General features: G+C 35.4%; 1 protein-coding gene across 8 annotated transcripts in view; it reads left to right on the top strand.

Moving 5' to 3' along the window:
• The window catches only part of LOC135216055 (glutamate receptor ionotropic, kainate 2-like), a 60572-nt gene that overhangs the window by 19355 nt on the left and 24153 nt on the right, over positions 1-17064 (top strand). For 7 of the 8 annotated variants that reach the window (XM_064251030.1, XM_064251035.1, XM_064251034.1 and 4 more), the window contains 3 exons: positions 11429-11914; positions 13344-13505; positions 13898-14070. In XM_064251030.1, the coding sequence (XP_064107100.1) occupies positions 11545-11914; positions 13344-13505; positions 13898-14070 (705 nt within the window). In that variant the 5' untranslated portion in view covers positions 11429-11544. The remainder of the gene's footprint in view (positions 1-11428; positions 11915-13343; positions 13506-13897; positions 14071-17064) is intronic. The other variant, XM_064251033.1, reaches the window with a different exon arrangement.

The following is a 17064-nucleotide window of genomic DNA, read 5'->3' as shown; positions in this document are numbered from 1 at the left end:
GTATACATACATACATACACACACACACACACACACACACACACACACATATATAATATATATATATATATATATATATATATAAAATATATGTAGTATATGTTTCTATACATTTACATGTATATATGTGTGTGTGCCTTTTACCGTAGATGGAGTGCTCCAAAAAGTTTTAACCTTATCTTGAAACGAATTTGTACCCGCAACAATTGTGGTCAGTGTTTTAGTTCATTGGGCTAGGTGTATACAGTAATTATATTAATATATATATATATATATTATAAGAATATATATATTATTATATAAAATAAATATTATTATACATATACATAACATATAATATATATATAATTAATATATTAGATATATAGATATATGTTATATTTATATACACATACATCCAAACGTACTTATAGATTCATATGTTCAATCCCAACACACATCCTTTATAAATTCTTATTGACCTAAGAGGTATCGTCTGTAGTATATCTTAGAAATTTTGAAGAGGATTGATTCACGGCGAAAATTTACAACATATCTGCTAGAAGGACAATTCAAACGAATATACAGACGGCTGGAAAATGAGGATAGAAGAGTATAAACACTAGAGCCTGAGGTCAGCACTCCAATTAAAAATCTGGCTTATCTATGTGGGTGGGCCCAGAACAAATTACCTTCATTCAAGTCTATGCATTTTATAATTTCTTTTAAAAATAGAGTTTATACATACCTTAAATGATATTCATATTCTTACAAAAACACTTTTATAAAACTTGATTGGTTGCACTGTTACCCTGACTGACATACATATTGTCAGCGTCTATCACTATGAATCAGTCCTCTTTGAAGATGTCTTTGAAATGCTAAAGACGAGGCTAGTCAGGATTTATACCCAGTGCTTTATTTCTTCCCTGCGGTATGCTCATACACAGGCAAATCTGCACACACTCATTTATATAAATACACATATATATGTATGTATGTATATATATATATTATATATATATATATATATATATATCTATACGTATTATATATATATATATATATATATATATATATATAATATATATCTATACGTATAGATATATATATATATATATGTATGTATATATATATATATATAATATATATAATAATATATATCTATACTATATATATATATATATATATATAAGATATATATATGTATATATATATATATATATATATGTATGTATATATATATATATAATATATATCTATACTATAGATATATATATGTATATATATATATATATATATATATATATATATATATATATATATATTATGAATTTTATCATATCACCGTGATTCACATACATGCATCAAGCTACAAATGTCCTTTAATATCCAATTCCTTCAACCTCGAAATTAATATATTTTCATATATGTTAATCGAAGGGGAATATTTTAGTTGATATTAATTTCGTCCTCTCGTGGATTCGAACCAGCGCACAGAGGAGGAATCAGGACTTCAGTGACGTCTTTGGCGACTCGGCCAACGCGTTATGTGTAAGTTGATTTAGCCACGAGTGTCATTTCTACTAAGCAGCTACTCAATTCTGAGAGATCTCTCACGCATGAACCATTATTAACCAATCCCCATTCACATTTGAATGGATTTTCCTGAATACTGCTTGGGCCTACTTGGATGAGGTCTAAACTCTGTATGAGACTCCGAGAAAAGTATTTCTATGAGTTTTTCCTTTCTTTTTTTTACTTTTCATTTCAAAGAGGTTTTTCCTTTTATTTGTAACTTTTTTCATTTTGAAGAGTTGTTCCTTTCATTCCTAAGAGTGCTGCCATTCATTTCTAAGTGTTTCCTTTCATTTCTAAGAGTTTTCCCTTTTCATTTAGAAGAGATTTTTCCTTTTCATTTAAAAAGGTTTTTCCTTTTATTTATAAGTTTTATTTATAAGTTTTTACTTATAATTTTTTTTTCCATTTCGAAGAGTTTTTCCTTTCATTTTTGAGAGTGTTGTCCTGCATTTCTAAAAGTGTTTCCCTTTATTTCTAAGAGTGTTTTCCTTTCATTTCAAAGTTTTTCTCTTTCATCTGTATTTCGTAAGGATCTCCTCTCTTTACTCAGTTCTTTTCAAATACTGGATACTGTTCTGAGGATATTTTTCGAAGTTAATTGTTAATGTACAGTTTGTTTGAATATATGAATCATCATATGCATAAATTCTGGACTGCTGATTATAGAAATCTTTTAACATTTTGAATAATTTGTCATAAAAGCTGATGATTATTGAATCAAATATCTGTAGTAACTTAATGTTGCCAGTTGACAAGTAACCAAAACTTACATTGTATTCCCATCATGATCCATGAAACTGTTAGATAATGGACATGAAAATCCACGAGACTCAAGATATTATAATAATGTGGAATTGTAGTTATAGTTGGTACAAACTTTTATTTTAGGAATGAATTATTTATTTCAGATAATTGATTTTACGTTGGAAATAATGAGTAAGGTGAAACGATGTAAATGGAGAGTTATGAGGACCTGAAGATAGTGAAATATGAACAACTTCTGAGAAGTTCTGAAATCAATAAAATACTTGGTGACTGATCCAGTGGCCTTTTCTCTCTCTCTCTCTCTCTCTCTCTCTCTCTCTCTCTCTCTCTCTCTCTCCTCTCTCTCTCCCTGACCAGATACTTTCCTCTCCTTGGATCTCTCTATCATATGTATATTTTTATTGCATGTTTCTCGTCCCCCGTCCCTTCTTCATTCTTGACCAAACTATCGAATTTGTTACTCATTTTCGTTTGGTTTATAGACGACTTAGTGAAAAGAACATGAGAAGCGGTATGGTGAAAGCTACTAAAATTTCAGAATTCTGTAACAGCGGCTTCTGACAAGCTTTAAAGATCTGAAAGTTACAAAGAGTGTATCGTGACACGTGTACTTTCAAATTTCGTATGTTGACTGGCTGAGATTCGTCTCCTTTTCCCTGTGCTAGATATATGAATGTCGATATTCACTTCCGGCCAATGTCTGCTGCTCGGTATTAAGCAATTAGATTCTGTTGAAGGAAATATATATATATATAATATATATATATATATATATATATTATACATGTGTATATGTATATGAATGTAATAGCCACAATGCCTTCTTAACTTCTCGAATTCTTCGCGCTTTTTTTTGGATACGCTTGTCACTACAAAGCATAAAAACCCAAGTAAAAGAAATACAAAAAAATTATGATGTCACGTTGTGGGAAACGAACCCGGACTAACATAATCACGACGAGGTCACGTTGCCGACCTGACCATTACAATTACATATGTAATTGGTAAAAATGACCAGAAGATTCTGCACTTACACACACACTTATATATATACTGTTTATATTATATATATGTATACCGTGTGTATGTTTATGTGTATATACTATGTATATACATGTATATATATTATGTATGTATATATATATATATATATATATATATATATATATATATATATATATATATATATATTATGTTTACATTTTTGTATGTGTGTGTGTGTGTGTGGATATTATTTTTGTAACAAAATACCCCTTAACTTCTTGGATACGTATCTGAAGCCCTGATATCCCTGAAGAAAAAATTTTCTCTGACGAGTTCATTGCCTCGATGATCGAATTGCTACACGCCCTTCCCCGGTCGAAAGTAGACATATCCGTAAAGTTGCGGTAGGCCAAAGTTAACAATTCCATAGATCAAACAAAATATTAGGACTGCAAAAGTTCTGGTAATTACTGACAGCTGGATGGCTAGACACTCTCTCTCTCTCTCTCTCTCTCTCTCTCTCTCTCTCTCCCCATTAATACACACACACACACGCACATATATATATATATATATATATATATATATATATATATATATATATATATATATATATATATATATAGTATACGATACCACAGGAAAATGATAGTCAGAAATCCAAGCGCTTTCGTCTTTACTAAGACATTGTCAAGGAGCTAATGAAATACAATTGGAGAGAAAGGTCTCTGGTACACAACAAGATCAAGAATACCAGATGGTTAATTGTCAAAAGGCTAGAAATTAAAAGAGATAATCCAGGATTATCGGATATCACACGGTCGCAAACCTAATCAGATTTGACCCTAACCGAAATTACAAAGTATCTTTACAGTCAAAAACATGTAAAAACTGAATATATTAATTTTGTTGCTTATATTTATCTACAACTTTTTTCATCGTTTAAATAAACCAAGACTTAAATTTAGAACATTTCTATTATTTGACTTGATGAAACAAGATTCAATAATATTCCTTTTAACTGTGTCATTACATGAGATTAAGACTCTTGCTTGACTCCAGTTAATAGGATGATCTAAATCTCTTATATGTACGAATAATGCATTCGATATTTGCCCACTTCTCACAGAATATTGGTGCTGTTTGAGACGTTGTGAAAGAGATTTTCCGGTCTGTCCGTAATAGACTTGATCACACTTTTTGCAAGGAATTTCATATATGCAGCCTGGAAGATCTTTAGGAGAATTTTTAATTACTAAACTCTTGACATTAATATTACTGAAAACAACATTTATGTTAAAAAAGCTTTAAAATTCTAGGAATATCTAAAAACCTTTCATCATAAGGTAATTTTAGAATGTTATGCTTACTAAATTAAAGTTTGTCATTAGTTGAATAGTCCTTGGGTATTTAAGTTTCAATGCAATATCATAAATAGTTTTAATTTCAGCGTCAATAAACTGCGGGCTACAGACACGTAAAGCCCTTAGGAACATCCCAGAAAAAACAGAGAATTTAACATTTTGATGGTGATTGGAGTAGTAATGAACAAAAGAGGCAATGTTAGTCGATTTTCGAAAGACTGGAAAGGTGAAATTTCTATCATTTCTATTGACAGTTCCATCAAGAAAATTCAAATTACAATTTCTTTCTTCCTCTACAGTAAATTTTATAGAAGGGACTAAATTATTGAAATTATTAAGGAATTCCTGGAGTAAGAGTTTCGTCTCAATAAATTCCATGTAAATATTGCTAAGGACAGGAGATAAGGGATTACCCATAGCCATGCCAAACTTTTGTACAAAAAATTCCCCACTAAAACAAAATTTACTATCTTTGATACATAACCTTATGAGACTAATGAGGTTTGCTACAGTTAAGGGAATGTTATGACGTTCTAATTCATCCTCCAAATATTCAAGTAAGTCATCTACAGGCACTTTAAACATATTAAAATCAAAATTCAAATTTAAACTATTCAATTTGTTCATAAAATCACCATTGTTTTTAACATTCGTGTTAGAAATTTTTCTCACCAAAGGAGTTAGAATTTTTACAAGCCATTTAGATAAATTATACGTAACTGAGCCCACTGAACTAATGATTGGTCTGATAGGGTTATTGATTTTATGTGTCTTGACTAAACCATACATATAAGGTAGGGAGGCGCATTGCGGTGTAAACTGTTTAATTATATGGTCCAAGCCCTTCAAAATGGATTTAATTTGTTTATTAAAATGGGAGTTCACTGTCTGTGTAGGGGCAGACCTCAGTTTTGTATAAGTATCAGTATCATTTAGCAATGTCTTTATTTTACTTACATAGTCACTTTTATTCATTATTACCACTGCATTAGATTTATCTGCTTTTGTCACTTTCACTGTTTCGTCTTTTTTAATTTTCTTAAAAACCTGGAGAAATCTCACGGGTACATTAGGGGGAGAAGGTTTACTCATAGCACCATACATAATACCTTTACAAATATTGATATCATCAGGGCATAGGTTTTGATTAAATTTTTGCAAATAACAAAAGGATTTTGAAATGTCGACACAGTCCAGGTTACCATTAAATACACCAAAGCTTAACTCATATCCCAAAGCCGCTGTCGTAGCACTATGCACTGGTATGTCTGATAAATTAATCATGAAGTCCACGTTGGCATGCTTAGTCCAGTCGCTTTCAGCAATAAGAATCTTCAGCTTGATTTGAAGCTTCCTTTTAAGACGGTTGCAGCACTTTCTCAATTTTCCGTAGCAATAATCCAGCACCCGATTCTTCTTAGAATTTTAAAGCTTTTTAAGATAAATATTGTTTTCAGTAATATTAATGTCAAGACTTTAGTAATAAAAAATTCTCCTAAAGATCTTCCAGGCTTGACTTGAAGCTTCCTTTCAAGACGGTTGCAGCACTTTCTCAATTTTCCATAGCAATAATCCAGCATCCAATTCTTCCTAGAATTTTCAACCTTTTTATCATAAATATTGTTTTCAGTAATATTAATGTCAAGACTTTAGTAATAAAAAATTCTCCTAAAGATCTTCCAGGCTGCATATATGAAATTCCTTGCAAAAAGTGTGATCAAGTCTATTACGGACAGACCGGAAAATCTCTTTCACAACGTCTCAAACAGCACCAATATTCTGTGAGAAGTGGGCAAATATCGAATGCATTATTCGTACATATAAGAGATTTAGATCATCCTATTAACTGGAGTCAAGCAAGAGCCTTAATCCCATGTAATGACACAGTTAAAAGGAATATCATTGAATCTTGTTTCATCAAGTCAAATAATGGAAATGTTCTAAATTCAAGTCTTGGTTTATTTAAACTTGATGAAAAAAGTTGTAGATAAATATAAGCAACAAAATTAATATATTCAGTTTTTACATGTTTTTGACTGTAAAGATACTTTGTAATTTTGGTTAGGGTCAAATCTGATTAGGTTTGTGACCGTGTGATATCCGATAATCCTAGATTATCTCTTTTAATTTTTAGCCTTTTGACAATTAACCATCTGGTATTCTTGATCTTGTTGTGTACCTGAGACCTTTCTCTCCAATTGTATTTCATTAGCTCCTTGACAATGTCTTAGTAAAGATGAAAGCGCTTGGATTTCTGACTATCATTTTCCTGTGGTATTCGCTTATTTGATGAAGTCACGTACATCTACTGTGACTTTTTAAGCATATATATATATAATATTATATATATATATTATATATATATAATATATATATAGTATATTATATATATATATATAATATATATATATATATATATATATATATATATATTATATGTATGTCTGTCTCAGAAGGATAAGATCACAACTAATGTTCAACTCAAGATAAATTGTCCATCGATGCCTATATAGTGATGCTCGTATTTTGTCCATAGGGGAAGAAAGTTCAGCCTGCTTTAAGTTTTTTACGATTTATAATATGAATATAATGTAGCTCTTAGAATAATGAGCGTTGGCCTGCAGGCAAAACATTGATGAGAAAGACTGAAGAAAACAGATAAGAAATTAATTACGCTGGTATACCCGTAATAATAATAATAATTATAATAATAATAATAATAGTCTTTCTACGACTGAGGCTTCGTGAGACAAACTAGATATTTCATGTACACGAGTTTGGATGTAAATATCTTTACTTTCTTTTCTTTTTTTACGTTAAGCGATTTACCTTCGTTAAGAGAAAATGATAAATTAGATTGATCTTTAAACAAATATTCAGAAATTTGCCATAATTGTCAAGACTGAAAGAATGGTTCTTTATCGTAGAAAAAAATACAACTTGCTTTTTACAACTTTGAACTTAAAAAAAGCAATTGGGGATGTAGCAAGAGACAGACAACATGGGAACCTTTGTATGACTATTGGCTTGTCGTCTGAAATGACTGCAGCAAGGTGAAGGTTAAATGATTGCTGATGCTTTGTCTGTCCGTCCGCACTTCTGTCCGCCCTCGAATCTTAAAAACTACTGAGGCTAGAGGGCTGCAAATTGGTATGTTGGTCATCCACCTTCCAATCATCAAACATACCAAATTGCAGCTCTCTATCCTCAGTAGTGATCTTATTTAAGGTTAAAGTTAGCCATAATCGTGCGTCTGGGAATGATTTATGGCTGGCCACCATCGGGCCGTGGTTAAAGTTACATGGTCCTCTGCTTTTGAAGCATTATGCCGAGACCACCGAAAGGTAGATCTATTTTCGCTGGCCTTGATTGTACGATATACAGAAAACTCCGGTGCATTTTTTTTACTTGTTTATTAATGATAACGTTGCTGCCCAACAACGAATATATATAAATTATAAATTCTATCACAGATTGATTCAATTTCATTTGGCAATCCATTGATCCACATCATTGGAGGAGCGAGGTCACTAGTTGCTATCCTGGGGAGGACACGGTCCCCCCCCCCCTTTCCAGGAATGGCCAATGTGTGTTTTTTGGGTACCCCAGGCTAACTTTGCCTCTGCATTGTTCCCACACCTGTTGGACACAACCTCCTTGGTTGGACATAGCAGGGGAGGTGAAGGATTCCCTTCAAAGGTTGAAAATGGGCTTAGAACGTCCATCGCTTCCACCAAGGATGCGGTGTTCCAAGACCATGCAATAGACCACGACACTGGTTTCATGCAACGTTAAAGCACCATACAAACAAACAATAGACCACGAAATGAGAAAGGTCGAGAGAATTGGAGGATCCAAAGGCAGAATATTAGAAAGACGAGACGCAAAAGAGAGGATTACCCCGTTCCTGAATAACCACTGGTTCCATGCAACGTAAAAGCACCATACAAACAAAAGAGCGAGAGAAGATTGCAAAATAAAAGGAGAGATAAAACCGAAGAAGCCCATAGGACTGAGCTCAAGACAGTAGAAATCAGATTATTCTCGGAATAAAACGCAAAAGAGCAGATTATAGTGATGAGAGGAAGGAAAAGATGAAAAACTCGAGGAGTTATAGAAAGTGAACGAAGGAAGACCTTACGAATAATAATAAGTGAAAGGCAGGTGTATATAGGAATAAGAAGAAGCAAAGGAACGGGAGCTTACAGGAATGAGAGAAAGAAAAGGCAGAAGATTTTAGAAATTTCAGAAACTAAAAGGCAAAGCAAAAGCAAGAGGTGTAAAATTACACGAGTAAGAGAAAGCAAAGCAAAACACATTATAATAGATACAGGAGGTGAAAAGAAGAATGCCATCGGAATGAAAGAAATGAAAAGGTGGAAAATAATACGAAAGAGAGGAAGCAAGAAATCTGATGACTATAGGAGTTCAAGGAAGCAAAAAAAAGGCTTGGGGGAAGGAAAAAAGGAATAATTACAGAAAAGAGAGAAAGCGAAGGATAGAAGATGACAGAATGAAAGAAAAAACAGATTACAGGAACGAGGGGATGGAAGATGAGAGGAAGCAAATGGCGGAAGAGAAAAAGGAGAGAGACACTGAAATAGAGTTAGAAAAAAAAAGTGTGATTTCTGGATAGTAGTATTCTTTGTGGCACTTTCCGAAGTCTTACCCCCAAAACCCTACTTTTCCTTATGCTGACCCCAGGACTTTATGGAACAAAGAAAAGACTTAAGTATTTCCTCCCCTGCCTTTAAAGAAAAAATGGGTTTATTCGAACTGAGGGAATGCCACAGGTCTAAATGATGGCAGAGAATCTAAGGGAGCTGACGAGTCCTTTTTATGATATCATCTGTCCTTTTAAGTTCTCTTCTCCTGCCTCCTGGTGTCTTATCGTATTTGCCCTCTCCGTTCGATCGATTGGTTCTGTATCCTGTTTTAGGTAAGTCACGTTTAATAAGGCTACATGTAGCGTTGTGAAACACAGGTTTAGCTCTGTTTTTTCAAGGAGCATACCGGAAGCGGTTACGCTTCGAATGAGTCGGATAGTCCAATAATCATGGACGGTAAAATCTGTTCTTACCTGACGCAGATATAAGAACCTGAAAACGAGGTGTGTCAGACTGTGACACAACTTGCCTTTCTTCTTATCGATGTCCAAAAATCAACCAAGACCGACGAACGGCTACGGTTACCAACACTTATCGACAGCTTTCTGTAGCTTGACATCTTGGTGAAGCGCTGCCCCCTTCAGAAAGGACTACAACAAATTGCCACATGTATGTATTACGTATTGACGGTTTCGACTGGCTTCCCTGGATTATAGATACATCAAGGATACATGTCACTGGGGAACAGATCGAAGAACATTTACATTTTGTGAAGACATTTACATTTCCAAAGTCACAAATTCTTGCTTTTGTAATGCTTAATTACGATTATGTAACATGGATTTAAGGAAGGTTTTCTTGAATTCGGAGTAGTCTTTTGTAAGACTTAACATGTTAGGTCGTCGTAACGCTTAGGCAAGGGAATCATGTTAAACAATTGTGGTTTGAGCCCAATTGTATATTTGCTAATTTTTTGTCAGAAAACCTATTTTCCTTAAAGAAACTGTGGTACCTGTTTAACCTAGGATGACGTCTAAAGAAAATCGTAACCTATTGCACAAACACATCATCTACGGGCCCATGTTGATTTGGTAGCAGTTTGATCAGCCACTCCACATGTGTGCTTTTAACCATCAACATTCAATCCATTCTAAGTGGAATTCCCACCTTATTTCCCTTCACTCTTTCCTAAAGCCATTTTTTCCTTGTTCCTGTAGAATGTAGCCTTCAAGACGAAAGGAATATGTTTCTGTCACACTCCTTCCCTAAGACCCGATCCCTGCCCGTAATGAACGCGAATTTCTTCCTAAGCTGTATTCTTTCTCTACATGTTAAGGAAAAATCTCACTGTGGTCAGAGTACAGAACTTTTTTGTTAGCTAAATAGAAAATAAATCGACAATAAATGATGTATAAGTTCCACAATACGTATAACTCAAGAAAGCTGAGCAACAATGTTGCACTTTATTTGGGAAAGTAAAACAAAAATGAACGGAGAATAAAAACTCATGAGAGAGCACAAAGGAAATCTAAAGTTAGATGCATTAAAGATAGCGAGCTTCCCATAACTTCCGTAGGACAATAAGCATGACTGCCTTAGCAAAAACCAATCCAAAAGGTTCATGGAATCTGAACATTTAAACATCATCTGGAGATAACAGCAAGACCTAACCTGACAAAACAATACTCAGGCCTAGGAGCTTGGTCAAGTAAACTGAAAATGTTATCGTAATCACGATTACATAATAACTTACTTCATTTATAAAGATAAGCACCTAGAGTGACTGAATGACTCTTATCCGCGTGAAATTTCAGAAACAATGTCAGTGAACTGAAATTTGATAAAAAAAAAATTCTCCATTTCTAAAAGATCATGCAGCAGCGGATCTTAGAACAATTTTTTTTTCAGCTGAAAAGTTAAGTGAAAGTAAAAAAAAAAAACTAGTCATTACTCAGTACCATGGACCTAAATAGAAAGACTGAGGCTTCAAAAGTGATTCTTATATGTACTATACTTAAGACCGCAAAATATTTGAAGCGCAAACAATTTTACATTGGCTTGAAATGATAATTTGACAGTATTTTTGAGAACCTGACATGATTGGAAATACATATGAAGACTATTGTTACATTCTTTTTCTTTTCCCAGGTTTTAACATCGGAGAAGGGAGGAAGAAAGAATACTTGAACAGCTGGAGCCACTCCAACTGTGTTGCTGCTCTTGCTGCTGCCTTCTTTGCTTTAGATATTAACATAAACAACAGCATGAAAACCCTTCGGTGTTTCTTGCTACGGATCACGATGATACTGCTCTCGGCTCTGAGTTCAACCCAATTAAACAATGAGAAAAGAGTGGGAGCGATGGGACGATACCGCTGGTCATCGGAATTTCAAAACGCTAGTCTAGCCACGCCCCCTGGCCTTAATGGCACAAACTACGAGGCTGGAAGTGGAAGGACTTTTCCCAGTGTGAAATACAAAGGAGAAACGTACAGGTCGTTTTCTGTTTCTCAACTTGACAAGGAGGCGAAAGTTTTAGTAAGTGGAACTGGAGGAGATGCTTCGTTATATAACGGCGTTGCAGTTAGTAACGAAGATACACATCATAATTGCAGATATCCAAGATTCGCAGTTAGTAAGTATTGGATATGGTGAACAATAATTGTAGACGTTGATGCCTTTCATCTGTGGTCGGAACCATCTTTCATAGTACATAACTTTCCGCCAAGCACTTCTTTTGCACTAATTTACTCAAAAGAAGGTGAAGTCAAGCCCAGACAGTGAACCCTACCTGCATCCACATTTTAGCGTTTTACTTTTGACTCCATTCAGCTACCTTCCTTCAGTCTTGTCCAAGCTCTCTAACTATCAATTTTCAATCCAGTTGAGGGGGTTCCTCCAATGTCCATCTTTATTTCCTTGTACTGCATCGCCTTTATTTTCTGGATCGCTTAATCTCGATGTCCAACCACTTCCGCTTGCTCTTTTCAGTCGAAAATTTAACATCAACTCACTCGAGTGAAAATTTACAACACCGTTGAAAGGAGATAATATTAAGACATTAATACAATTATTGAAGGACCTCTGAATTCATTTCTGCCAAGCATGATGAACTAGTGTCAGTTTCGATCATAAGCACAGCATTTTCAATCTTTTGAATTAGGGTTCTTTGATGCCTTTGATATCCTTTTGCTGCTTTCAATCTTTTGTGATTCCTTCAAAGATGCACAGAATAGCGGTTTCTAGTAATAAACAAAAATTTGTGTCTGCTTTTAGCACAACTGAACCTAACATAAATAAAGCTTAGAGAAGGAAAATCGATTTACAATCAATGCAGAAATAGCACTCGAGTAGTCATGATATAGTTGTATGGACTCATATTTCACCCCAAATTTATTCTTTGGGGATCAGCCTTATCTCTTACCCCTTTTCTGGTGTTTTGCAATAATAGTTTTGTTTACCTCTAAAATATCAAGTTTAGAACAGTTACCTCAATTCATTTATTCCTTTCTTACTATATTTCCTTTTGGTGAATAAAATCTTGAACTTTATTTGCACCATTTCTTCGATATTCATATTTATTTCCCAGAGAATGAAGTCTTCTTAATTTATATTTCGTTTATGTTCAGATTTCGACTAATTTTATTTGAATTTGTTATACTGAACCTCTTATGAATGTTACACTTCTGTGATGCCCATCGCCTTTAATGTCTACATCTATCTGAAATTTACATTGCACTTCAGTTAGCTATTACTTATGCATCTATGTTACTTATGCATCTATACACTTATGCTTGATTCTTCTGTTAATTATCTTACTATTTTTTCAAGAATTATTTGTATCAAATTCACCAAACTTATTTCCCACTGAATTTGCTTCTTGCTCCTTGTAAACTGGGACTCCAATTGGCGTTCTTCAACCCCAGGCTCTCCGTCTTGTGGAAACTTTCTGTCTACGTCAGTTGACCTTTTTTCTATCATAAGAATGTGTATAAGTTACTTACAATGAAAACAACAACAGTGACATGAACAATTATAAATGACCTCTTTACTCCCGAATGCAGATGAGATCGCAAACGGATCTACGTCGAATTCGGACAGGGTCAAACTGACCTTGAACCCAAAACTCGAGTCGGATGCTGGGGCGAAACTGGGCAATTTTCTCATTGATATTTTGACCGTTACTGGCCATGTCGACGTTCATCTCGTCACCAAAGGAGTTATCGGTAGGGAGCTAAAGGTTTCCAAAAAGTAATTCATTTTGATAAGGAAATCTATCTCCTGCCAAAAATGACTGATGTGACATTCCTAAATAATTCCACTGATTTAGTAACAGTTAACTTGTTTTATGATCGGCATAAATCATCCAATGGATAATTCCTCATTTATTCATATTCAGTTCACAGTAAATGCCAAGTCTAAGGTATATATTTGAGATGAATCTACATCATCGATATTATGATAAATAAACAGAGAAAAAAATATTTCATTTGACTTTAATAAAGCTTAACTATTGCCTAGTGTGACTGCCTTCGATAACTACATTAATCATGATGACAAGTAAATGTGCCAGCCTCATCTCAAAAGACAACTCGAAACTACCATTTTTTTTTTTCAGTGAAGGGTCTCGACACTGTCGCCAACATGTTAGTTTCCCGCTATATCCAAATCGAGCTGTGGCCGAACCTCATCAAATTCCTGTCGCATCTTGGACCCACCGAGGGTTACCTCAGCGCAGACCAGTTCATCGTCTATGGTTCCTCAAATGACATCGTCAACATAGTTGTTACGGTATGGGTCACCTCTCCTACAGGTAATCGTCGGCGAGTCCAAAACTTGAATGATTTCGGATATTCTAATCTCGTCCATTGCTAAGCTCTCTACTTATTATTATGAATCTTGCGGTTGCCTTACGCATTGCAAACATTTCTAAACCAAAACTCTCCGTAGTGGGGTAGTGCCGTCAGTGGACCTCATTCGGTGCACTGTAAGCATTACTTAAGGTTCTTTGCAGCGTGCCATCGGCTCCTAGCTGCAACCCATTTTCGTTCCTTTTACTGTACCGTCTTTCATATTCTCTTTCTTCATCTTACTCTCCACCCTCTCCTAATACTTCATAGTGCAACTGCGAGGTTTTCCTCCTGTCACACCTTTCAAACCTTTTACTGTTCATTTCCATTTCAGCGCTGAATGACCTCATAGGTCCCAGTGCTTGGCCTTTGCCCCTAAATTCTATATTCAACTCAACTTAAACCAAACCTACTCCCTATTCTCCCTACCCATCCTACGCTTCACGAAGGCTTCATTTTCCTTATCCTGAACTGGGAGAGTTATTTCTCTTATGATATGCAGGTTATGCACTATAGCTTATCTGCCTACAATACCATAATACAGCACATCTATAGTCCTCCTGCATATTCTGGGTCGATAGAGCAAAGAATAACGTTGCTATGCTTGTATATGACTATTTGATACCAGATTCAAAGTCTTTTGATACACAAGTGTTTCTTTTTCATTTTTCATTTTTCATTTTTCTAGGTGTTAATTCCTCTTACCGGAAGATACTATTTTTCAAGGACTATATTTTCTTTAAACTCTGTCCGACCCCTTATGTCAGATGAGTTGTTTGTGACGAATTTCGAAATTCTCTTTAATTAACGGTCAAACTTCCATGTACGGGGGAGAGTCGTTAGTACACCTCACATGGTGGACTGTAGGTACTACTATGAGCGTTTGCAGCGTCCCTTCGATTCCTAGCTGCACCCAAATTTTATCCTTTTACTTTACCTCCAAACAGCCTCCTTTCCTCAGTCTTGCTGTCCAGCCTCTCTAACTATTACTCCATGATACAAATTTGCGGTTTTCTCCTAGTTCTGCCTTTAGGCGATTTTATGTCATCGCCTTAATTTTCTGGATAACCCGTCGATGAACTAAGTTGTTGTGACGCCATGGTACGTTTTTTTTTTTTCTGGATAACCTTAGTTTGCTGTTCAACTCCTCCAGTTCCCTCTTTTCACGGTCTTCATCTGTAAGTGGCCGAAAGTACCTCGGTGTTGGATTAGGAGCCTAAATTTCATAACATCATCAGTCAGACTTTCAAGACTCATGGAAACAAAACCTCTAATGTTGATGTGATGAATTTAAAAATATGTTCATTATTGTTTTCACCGGCGTGAACAGACACTTTCTTTTGATATTTCAGTTTAAGTATATCTTAGTTTTACCAGACCACTTAGCTGATTAACAGCTCTCCTAGGGCTGACCCAAAGGATTAGATATTTTTACGTGGCTAGGAACCAATTGGTTACCTGGCAACGGGACCTACAGCTTATTATGGGATCCGAACCACATACATCGAGAAATGAATTTCTATCACCAGAAATAAATTCCTCTGATTTCGCGTTGGCCGAGCCGAGAATCGAACTCGGACCACCAGATTGGTAGCCGAGCGCGAAGTTCACTCGTCCAACGGGAAACTTGATTTTGTCAGTAATTTCTGGAGTTCAGATAACCTGCATACATCTTATGGAGGCTTAATTCAATGGGGTCTGATTTCCAGAAAGGCCTAATTCCATTTGATACATCAGATATCAAAGTTTTAACCTTTTCCGTTCTGATAGTGTAGCTGGACTGAATATCGTACACTCGACCTGAATTCTACACTTTAATGACCTTTTTTTCTTGTTCTGAACCTTAGTAGTTAATCTCATTTTGCTACCTGTGTTCACATCCTCAAAGGCAAATATCTTGACACTGCTATACCATGGTAAGGGTCATGCCCTTCCTAAGAAAAGTGAAAAGAGTCATTCTACACGTATTTCTTGCATGCATGAACTTAGCACGTATCCTGAATGGAATACCAGAATAAGCTGAAGTATCTGGATATTTAATGTTAATGCAATAATAGAATAATAACGTTTACGCCTGGGCATTCAAGCCACTTCACACTGTTCACCTTAGGTATGGGGACGATTAACCCCATCACTACCTTCAAGATTCTTAGCAAAGCGTCTCGTGAGGCCCCATGATGAATGAAGCTTACAAGTTGCGTCCAATACGAACATTTTCCGATACCTGTGGTTTCCAATGACCCAAATACCACAGGTAAAAAAGCCTGTGGCCGGGCATGTGTGAGCGTTCTGATTTCATTTTATGAAATTGGTGCTGCCAAGCCAAGTACTGGGCACTTTAGGCCATTCGGCGCTTAGGACAGCTAAAAGGGGAGTGATTGGAGTGATTGGGCAGCAAGGTAAGAAGATCCAGATAATGAAAGTAAATGAAGTACGAGGATCAAAAGGTGGAACGGTTGCCCTGTAAAGTAATAGTTATATGATTAGACAGCAAGACTGAGAAAAGGAAGTAGGAGTGGAGGTTGAGTAAAAGGTTAAAAAGTGGGCGCAAACACCCTTGAGTGATGCCTACAGTGCACCATGTAAGGTGCACTGACGGCACTACTCCGTACGGGGTTTGCGTGAGCTATGGCAATACCTCGACAAATAAAGAAGTCTAACATTGAAGTTTTCAACTTCGTCTGTTGCGCTGGTTCAGAAAAATAAAGACATGTCAATCGCAAAGGCAACTTGTCTCGCGGTTCAACCAGCTTCTTCGGAGAAAATTTATTATCAATCGCTTCATTTTTGCTTTAATTCTTCTCAGTGGCATTCATTCTTCCATCCTGTGTAATTACATGGTACTATGCGCTCTACACCCATCATCGATTTTCATCCAACGGATAATTACTCCCATTCTACAGAAATGAGTTTTGTGATACCTATAGATTTCACT

This window comes from Macrobrachium nipponense, chromosome 6 (genome assembly GCF_015104395.2).
Source record: "Macrobrachium nipponense isolate FS-2020 chromosome 6, ASM1510439v2, whole genome shotgun sequence".
NCBI lineage: Eukaryota > Metazoa > Arthropoda > Malacostraca > Decapoda > Palaemonidae > Macrobrachium > Macrobrachium nipponense.
The sequence above is the reverse complement of the archived record's forward strand: the minus strand, read 5'-3'. Positions and strand labels throughout refer to the sequence as shown.